Consider the following 10,035-nt stretch of genomic DNA (forward strand, 5'->3'; position numbering starts at 1 on the left):
TAGATACAGAGAAAAACCCAACAATCATCATTGTGGGCGACCGTGGCTCAGGGGGTTGGGAAGCGTATCTGTAACCGGAAGGTCGCCGGTTCGATCCCGGGGCTCTCTGTCCTGGTCGTTGTGTCCTTGGGCAAGACACTTTACCCTACTTGCCTACTGGTGTTGGCCAGAGGGGCCGATGGCGCGATATGGCAGCCTCGCTTCTGTCAGTCTGCCTATGTCTATTGCAGCATAACTAAGGGAGGATTCAGGGTCACCTGGTCCAGCCCTATATGCTTTAGCAAAAAGGAAAGTTTTAAGCCTAATCTTCAAAGTAGAGATAGTGTCTGTCTCCTGAATCCAAACTGGAAGCTGGTTCCACAGAAGAGGGGCCTGAAAACTGAAGGCTCTCCCTCCCATTCTACTTTTAAATACTCTAGGAACAACAAGTAGGCCTGCAGAGCGAGAGCGAAGTGCTCTAATAGGGTGATATGGTACTACAAGGTCATTAAGATAAGATGGGGCCTGATTATTTAAGACCTTGTATGTGAGGAGCAGGATTTTGAATTCAATTCTGGATTTAACAGGAAGCCAATGAAGGGAAGCCAAAACAGGAGAAATATGCTCTCTCTTTCTAGTCCCTGTCAGTACTCTTGCTGCAGCATTTTGGATTAGCTGAAGGCTTTTCAGTGCGTTTTTTGGACTTCCTGATAATAATGAATTACAGTAGTCCAGCCTGGAAGTAATAAATGCATGAACTAGTTTTTCAGCGTCACTCTGAGACAGGATATTTCTAACTGTAGAGATGTTGCGCAAATGGAAGAAAGCAGTCTTACATGTTTGTTTAATATGTGCTTTGAAGGACATATCCTGGTCAAAAATGACTCCAAGGTTCCTCACAGCGTTACTGGAGGCCAAGGTAATGCCATCCAGAGTAAGAATCTGGTTAGATATCATATTTCTAAGATTTTCAGGGCCGAGTACAATAACCTCAGTTTTATCTGAATTAAGAAGCAGAAAGTTAGCGGCCATCCAGGTCTTTATGTCTTTAAGACATTCCTGCAGTTTAACTAATTGGTGTGTGTTGTCTGGCTTCATGGACAGATAGAGCTGGGTGTCATCAGCATAGCAGTGAAAATGTATGCTATGTCTTCTAATGATGCTGCCTAAGGGAAGCATGTATAATGTAAACAGAATTGGTCCTAGCACTGAACCCTGTGGAACTCCATAATTAACCTCAGTGTGTGAAGAGGACTCTCCATTTACATGCACAAATTGGAGTCTATTAGATAGATATGATACAAACCACTGCAGTGCAGTACCTGAAATACCTACAGCATGTTCTAATCGCTCTAATAGGATATTATGGTCGACAGTATCGAATGCTGCACTAAGGTCTAGCAGGACAAGCACAGAGATGAGTCCACTGTCAGAGGCCATAAGAAGATCATTTGTAACCTTCACTAAAGCTCTTTCTGTGCTGTGATGAGCTCTGAAACCTGACTGAAACTCTTCAAATAAACCATTCCTCTGCAGATGATCTGTTAGCTGTTAGACAACTACTCTTTCAAGGATTTTTGATATGAAAGGAAGGTTGGAGATTGGCCTATAATTAGCTAAGACTGCTGGGTCTAGAGATGGCTTTTTGAGTAAAGGTTTAACTACAGCCAGCTTGAAGGCCTGTGGTACATAGCCGATTATTAGAGATAGGTTGGTCATATTTAAGATCGAAGAATTAATTAATGGCAGGACTTCTTTGAGCAGTTTTGTAGGAATGGGGTCTGAAAGACACGTTGATGGTTTGGAGGAAGTAATTATTGAAGTTAACTCAGAAAGATCAATTGGAGAAAAAGAGTCTAACTTAACATCAATGGTAAAAAGTAGCTGTAGATAATATTACATCTGTGGGATGATTACTGGTAATTTTTTCTCTAATGATAGAAATTTTATTTGTGAAGAAGTTCATGAAGTCATTACTAGTTAACGTTAAAGGGATGGTTGACTCAAAAGAGCTCTGACTTTTTGTCAGCCTGGCTGAAATAGACTCTGCAGTCTATTTACACCTACAGGCCAGTGGACACTCTTTCAAGGATGAGGATGTACACATCTTGGACAGGGAGGAACGCTGGTTTGAGCGTGGAGTCAAGGAGGCCATTTATGTGAAAAGGGAAAGACCATCTCTGAATCGAGGGGAGGTTTCAGTAACTTTTGGAGGTTCAGTACTGGTTCATGGCTTCATTTTCACATCACTACAGTGATTAAAAAAGATTCTCTTTTTGTCCTTGATGATTGCTGCCCTCGGCGGCACAGCAGAATATAAGCATCGTGAGGGGGAAAAGTTGTGGTAGTTTCTATGTAAAGTGTATCAGTGATTGGATGTGATCGCTACCGCTTATCGTGTCCTTGAGCAATGTGCACGTGATGTCACAAAACCTCACAGATTAACTATCCCATTTAACATCTGCATGATTCTTTTTAGCAATAGGGGGAAAGCAATGCAAATTACTGTGTGATATAATGAGCACTCTGATTAGTGTGAGACAGGCTGACTACTTGAATTTCTCTACACTGACTTTTCTACACAGTGTGTTGCTTGTACAAAGGACATTCAGCCTCGTATTTACACTCTGCCCAACATGGATATATGAAGAATGTGACGATCATTACAAGTGGTCATTGCTCTCTGGAATTGCTGCCAGCAGGATGTATCATCTATTTAAAGTGCAGAGGATTGTCTCCCTGTCAGGAATAGGCCATCTCTCAGCTTCCAGGTTAGGAAAAGTGGCACAGAAGTCTTTTCTAAACTAACAGTAGGTTTATTTATTTAATTATTGTTACCTAAACAAATAACATTATAACTTTTTAGATTGCAAAGCTTTTTATGCAAGAAAAACACAGTACAGCAGATCAATAGTCTGATCCCTGGCTCCTTCAGACTGCAAGCTGAAATATCCTTTAGCATGATACCAAACAACAAAATGGTTAAACTTATTTAACAATACATATGTCACGAGTGAAAAGAATATCAACTTTATGTAAAAGGATAGCATATATTTAGCCACAGTTTGTATTATGCACCTTTGCTACAAGAGAAAAAACAGTTAGGCCTTTATGAACCAGGCCCAGAGGTGACAAAGAACTAGGTCAGAGGGTGACAAGTTGCCCTGGCAATAGAGTTTAGAAAGGAGAAGTAAAGAAAAGGGGAAGTCTAGTGCAGAGCTGCACCGGAAATCTGACAGAAAAAGAGGAACTAGTAACATATAAGGAGATTTTTGTATTGAGGCTGTGTGTGACGTGTAAAGTACCAAAATAACACCTATATGAGACACATTTTTAGCTTCTAATGTTAGAGATTCTGCAACCAGCTTTGGGCTGTGCAGGGCTCTCTCTTCCGGAAGATGATTGAATAAAGAATTATAAATGTTTTGACCACTCTGTGTCGGGTTTTCTCTGTTCTATCATGGGGATCAAAGAATCGGGTTTAATAGACCACCGTCACCTTCACCCTCCACATTTTCTCAAGCTCTTCTCTGAGCCCTTGGTATTTCTCAAGCTTCTCGTATTCCTTCTTCCTGATGTTGCTGTCATTCGGAACCGCTACATCTATCACTACGGCTGCCTTCTTCTGTTTGTCTACCACCACTATGTCCGGTTGGTTAGCCACCACCAGTTTGTCCATCTGTATCTTGAAGTCCCACAGGATCTTAGCTCGGTCATTCTCTACCACCCTAAGGGGCGTCTTCCATTTTGATCTCAGGACTTCCAGGCCATACTCGGCACAGATGTTTCTGTATACTATGCCGGCCACTTGGTTATGGCGTTCCATGTATGCCCTGCCTGCTAGCATCCTGCACCCTGCTATTATGGGCTGGCTGGCTGGCTGGCTGGCTGGCTGGCTGGCTGGCTGGATGGATGGATAGATAGATAGATAGATAGATAGATAGATAGATAGATAGATAGATAGATAGATAGATAGATAGACTCAGTAAATGTTTTCCTCACAGTCTAAATTGCTAATGTTTTCAAGGTTAAATTTCACACACCGATACAAACTTATGACAACATAATCTTTTTGTATAACATGAACATGAGTATTTTGAGCACAATATTTCTTTTGATGTGCTTTGCATTGCAAAAACACTTATTTCCACATACAATGGGTAAAATAGGTATTAAATACATTTCTAGGTAAATATTTTTCTACAGGTGCAATTGACATGAAAATTTCACCACATGTTGGTTGTAACCCATCCAATCCACACATGTAAAGACAGCAAACCATAGATACCCATCAATTAGGTTATGCTAAATAATGAGAAATCATTATTGTCTTATTGGAATGTTCAAACTCATTTCTTCGGTAGATAGCAGCAGTTTCTCTTAATCAAAGGTCTCTCTGTACTTTTTTCTATTTATTCCTCTTTCAGTTATATGAAGCGTGCCAGTGCTGAATGTTAAAAAATATCCTCACACCACGATGAACCCACTTCCAAACTTTATTGTTGATATGGTGTTTTTTGGGTGATATTCAATGCCTTTTGACCTCCAAGCAAGCTTTGTATTAAGGCATCTAAAGAGTTTAGTTTTTTTCTCATCTGACCAGACTATATTCACATCATATTTCACAGAGTTGTCAAAATGTTGTTCAGCAAACTTAAAACACACTTTGACTTGCTTTTTCTTCACCAATGGAGTCTTGCATGCTGAGCGTCAGTAGCGGTTTTTGATATGGGTGACACGGGCGGTTGCCTGGGGTGGCATCGTGGTGGGGGGCGGCATCATGGGCATCGGCAAAAAAAAATAAATTTGCTCATATTCATGCTGCCCCGACATCAGCCAGCGCATATTGGAAATGGCATAGGCACCGATCGGTTTTCTATCGCCCATTTGCTGGGAGTAAGGGCGCCCTCCGTTTGTGAGGTGCGCCTGCTGCTTGCGGCACAGGGAGGAGAGGGTGGGGCGGCGGGGGATTCTCTGGCATCTAATAACCAACTCGCAAAATAAAACAAAATAAAAACAAACCAACAAACATGAAAACACCAGACATTATAATACAGACTTATAATTTGCACTGATGTTTTTTCGAAATTCTATACACAAAAAGTGAGCGCCAGAGCGCCAGAGGAACGTTTGCCCGGGGCGCCAAACAGGCTAGGACCGCCACTGCTGAGCGTCCATATAGGTCATCGCAGTTGAATGTGTCACTTATTGTTTTCTTTGAAACAATTGTATCAGCTAATTTCAGGTCTTTCTGTAGCTCTTCACAACCTGATTGTACCGGAGGGACATTTGTACCTGGTGGGACTTTCAATTGAGGACATAGAAGATTTATACCTATTCAGAACCATGGTAACTGGGTTCTTGCTGATCGGAGCTGGCCCTGGCTTTTCGAAGATTGAAGAAAGAAAACCCCACAAGGCTAGCCGCTATGATGTAAGTGATGGGAAGGGCTGTGAGTTCTCAGACTGTGCTTATTGAACGCAACATGGATCTTGGAGAAGCTCACAGCTCCTCAACGGGGAATTGACAGACCCGGTGACCAGTGACTGACATTTAGATCGGCTTTAAAGTTGGATGGAGCGCGTTCGCACTAAACCCAAACAACCATCATTTCTCTCATCTGGCTACCCACGTTGCTGCTTGAAGGCCCCCGAGGCCTCTGCTTTCCCTGATAACGGGACTGTGTTTTCGACTCTTTACACTACACCCTTCAAGGCCACCTGGGTCGGCTGTACGACAGTTTAATTTCGCTCATCTGGGTGAAGGGACACTGTCTCAGTTGAACACAGGACACACATATACATGCATACACACACGTATACAGACACAGACATATACTCACCCCCCTTCCTCCCTCCATATGCCAAAAGCTTGCCCCCACTCGATGCAGCCACCCCTGTTGCTTGTGATGTGTTTTCATGGTGTTATGGTGTGAAGATTCATGTGCTTTTTGTGCTGAGGAGTTTGTTTTCTGTTCTTATACTGATCTCCCACTAGGAGCTCAGTCTGAGTTCTCCTTTTCTCTCCTCCATTCCACTATTGTGTTGTACATTTCATTGTTTTTTCGTTACGCTACCTGTTCTGACCTGTCAACCCAACGTGATGTTTGTGTATTGTATGTATGATCGGGAGAGGTCAAGTCTTGCTGCAGGCAACTGCAAGTGGCAAATAAATGGCTTCATTATCATCATCATCATCACCTTTTTATAGCCCATAAGTTGGGACTGAATCAGGTGATATTAATTTGCATTAAGTGGCAGGATTGCTTTCTTATTACTGATAGTTTTAAGTTGGTGTCATGACTTTTTGCACCTTCTTCATGTGTTCAATACTTTTTCCCTGTGTCAGTTTTCGCTATCAAACATGGATTAATTTATGGACATCTGTGGTTTAATTTCCTTGCATGTGTGGATTGGATGGGTTGTTACTGACATATGGCGAGAATTTTATTTCAATAATACCTTTAGAAATATGTTTACTCAGAAAATTGGTGACATGTTCAATACTTATTTTACCCGCTGTAAATGTCCACTGCTTTCTGTTCTGCTTCATTTCAGGAGTTAATCTCATGGCTCTGTGTTATGCATTATTTTTTGGGCGTGGATGTTAAGTTATGGAGAAACTCTCTTCTCACATATCCAGAATTTTTCATTGGAACATGATTCATCGTTCCAGCTTTTTTCTGAGTCGTAAGTTTTAATCTCTCCACAGTTTTCATTTCTGCCACCATTTGGTTCCCCACTATTCCAGTAGCTGAAATACAAATAAAATTATAAAAGTTAAACTCAACAATTCAGTCAGTCTTTGGTTTTGTGTGACATGATATTAGTTAAAATAAGTTAGTTAATGTACTTAATGACATAAGAAGACTTTGTGGACAAGAAAGGAATTTAATTTGTATTTCAACCTTGTGGTCATGCGAGTCCCATCCACCCATTTCCATGTCCCCTCTGTCTCTGAGTCAGTCAGTCCAATCCACAAACGCATCTTGAGCTGGTTCACAAAGTTCTTTTTTTAGAAAGAAAGAGAAAGAGAAAAACTAAATGTAAACATGCAGAACTTAAAGTGATTCATCAGTGTATCCTCTGTTTTCATGCAGTTTCATTCACATGTGTATTGTGATTGAACACACACCTGTTCCCCTCGGCTGTTAATAATCATCAGGTCTGCACCTTTTTGAAGACAGTCTTGTCTGCTTTGTTGCCAGGATTTCTTCTCTGAAGAAACTTGAAACAAACTACCATTGAATGCCGCCCAGTTTTGTTGATAAGCTGTTTAAGAAAATCAGAATAAAAATTTGGGTTTACTGGGGGACGGGTAGCATCCATACAACTCCAGTCATAAGCCTTTAAAAACCATTGCTTTGGAGAAGAAATCAGTGGTACAAATTCAAAACACAAAAAAATTTGAAAAATGTTAAATTTTTGTGACCTCAGAGGGAGTGCTTCTCGGATTTAATAATTTATGTCTGGTAATGTTGCTCAAGTCAGCAACTGTCACTGTCTTGAGAAAGTTAATTAAAGTTAAGTTAGGGAGAAATCAACTTTTCTCTTCTGTCCACTTCTCGTTTTGAATCCTTGATGGTGTTACAGTAATTTGTAGCATAACACACTCTGAACCAAAACCACAGTATTAACATGTCTTCTATTAACATGAAGAACACTAGAGTTATTTTTGGAGCTGAGAAGCCAGTTAAACATCAGAAGGTTGTTTCTTGTCAATGCAGGTTAATGCCCCACTATAAACGGTCTAAATAAGCTTATATGAACGTATAGAATATTCATATGTTCACTCACATTAGCCTCAGTTTACATTTACAACTTTACCCTTCAAAGGCCTTTCCCAAGATACATTCTGCTTGCAAACTCCACACACTCCACACAAGCCCAGGATTGTTGTGCTAACCACACATCACTATGCTGCTCTCCCCCCAAGATCCTTAATCACTGTTAAATTGCTATTAGAGATCAAATAAGCAGCTGGATAGTATAGTGGTAAGACTACACACCTTTAGAGTGGGATTTGAAAGTTTGATTCCCACCCGGTATCCAGTAAGGGTCCTAGCTAGACCCCCCCATTGCTAAACCAAAGCCCTGGAATGGTGCAGCCTGTCCCAGCTCGGACACAAGCATTTCCCTACATGTTGTACTGTGTATGTGACAAAAAACTTGAATTTTAAATGGCCATTGAGCATTAAGAAATAATTACCTTGAAGCTTTCTCTGAAGATTGTCACTGTTTGTGGTCAGGTTGTCAAATCTTTTCTGGAGCTGTTCTTTCTCTTCAACCAGGTTGTTGTAACTGGTCTGTAATTGGCTCTGTTCAGTTTTCAGGTTGTTGTAACTGGTCTGTAATTGGCTCTGTTCAGTTTTCAGGTTGTTGTAACTGGTCTGTAATTGGCTCTGTTCAGTTTTCAGGTTGTCGTAACTGGTCTGTAACTGGTTTCTCTCGCTGGTCCCGTTGTCGTAAAGCTTGTGTAGTATCACTGTCTCCATTTCCCACTGAGATTTGCCTTGGGTGACTGTGTTGGACACGTAATCATTAAATAAATGCATCACCTGTGAGAATGTTAGCATGCTAATTAAACTTCTGTTGTACTCACAAAGAAAAACTAAAGTTATGAGTCCAATGAAGAGGAAAAGACACAGCAGACCCAGAAGAATCACAGCAGCTCTGCAGAAACTCTTCTTTACAAATTCAGCACCTGAAGGTAGAAGTCAAAATTTGTTATGTCTAAAAATGAAAAATGTTCATATCCTCAAATTTAATATAACACCAGTTTCATTTCTTCTCTTTTTTTTTTTTATCAAAAAGTAGTACGTGATCATTTCTGCTCCTAAAATCAGTATCTGAGAATGGGTCTTGGTGTCAGTGACACAAATAGTGTTAGTTACAAAGTATTCGTATTGTATTATTTTCTCTTCTGAGCTCTTTCCAAACAAGCAAACACCGGCAACAGTGTAAACTTCGATTAACACTGAAACTGTCGTGGCTGCAACGGCAGACGTGTGGGGTTATAAGTGAGAACCCAAGATGCAGGCACTGCTGATGTGAGTGAGCTTTATTGTGGAGAGGGACATGCAACAAAAGGCAAGGGTCACGAGAACAGAACTGAGAAATAGTTGGAAACTGGGAAAATTTAGAACTAAACAACAAACCTGAACACAAGGAGACAGAGAGTAGAGGTACATGAAGAATGAACGCATAGAGGAACACGGGGAGAAAACGCAGCCAGAACAGCAACAAGCAGAAGGAAACAAAAGGCTTATATACACGGTAGAGTAATCAGGGAATAGGAGACAGGAGGAAAACACAGCTGGGAGAAATCAGAGACAAGGGGAACAAAACCAGACACACTCACATAAGACATGGGACTTCACAATAAAACAGGAAACTCACACATGCAAAGACACAGACTCAGAGACGCAGGCTTTACACAGAGACCTGACTACACTGGAACAGAGGGAGAACAGAATAACATGAGGGGCAAAGAGGTCAAAACCCAGGACCTAGAAATACCAAAACTGAAACACACACATCATAACATAACATAACATCAGGGATATAAATAATAAACAATTCAACTCACTGGGTCACAGACCCAGGACCATGACAGAAACTACCGGTAATCAAAACTAAATTATTATTGTTATCTCAATCAAAATTAACAGCTAACAAAAAATCCACAACTACAGTAACTCTACAGCAGATTGCATTTCCTGAAATTAGTCTTTTGTTTTCTTCAGACAGTTTATATAAAATTCTTAATTTTAGATTTAATTTTGTTTGTCGACAAAACTTCAGCAACATGTAATTGTAATATTTATAGATATGTTTTTTACCTGGGGGTGCAGGTCCAGTTGTTTTAAGTTGCACAGTTTGGATCGCTTCCTGATTCATATAAATGTCTTCTGAAGTTCTATGCTCACTTCTGTACTTTCTGTGACAACCTAATACTTCCTCTGTATTCTCATAGATTTCAGCCATGACTGGAGGTTCAGTTGGGTCTTTAAGTCTCTGAGGAGATCAGTGTTTTGAGAGAGTCTCTGAAGTTGTT

At 40.7% G+C, this 10,035-nt stretch overlaps 1 protein-coding gene across 2 annotated transcripts; it reads right to left on the reverse strand.

Moving 5' to 3' along the window:
- Positions 1-3,320: 3,320 nt before the first annotated feature.
- LOC309709164 (uncharacterized protein) lies at positions 3,321-10,035 on the reverse strand. Of its 2 annotated transcripts, XM_082537665.1 has the most exons (7): positions 9,821-10,035; positions 8,581-8,682; positions 8,242-8,499; positions 8,188-8,199; positions 7,114-7,250; positions 6,887-6,987; positions 3,321-6,732 (listed from the first exon to the last, which is right to left on the reverse strand). In XM_082537665.1, exons 1-7 carry the CDS (start codon positions 9,963-9,965, stop codon positions 6,591-6,593), a joined length of 897 nt encoding a protein of 298 aa, XP_082393791.1. In that variant the 5' UTR covers positions 9,966-10,035; the 3' UTR covers positions 3,321-6,590. The 2 variants fall into 2 exon arrangements, with proteins under 2 accessions (XP_082393791.1, XP_082393790.1); XM_082537664.1 differs by having other exon boundaries at positions 8,188-8,499.

The sequence above is a fragment of the Aulonocara stuartgranti genome (assembly GCF_965226115.1).
Source record: "Aulonocara stuartgranti genome assembly, chromosome: 6".
NCBI classification, from domain to species: Eukaryota; Metazoa; Chordata; class Actinopteri; order Cichliformes; family Cichlidae; genus Aulonocara; species Aulonocara stuartgranti.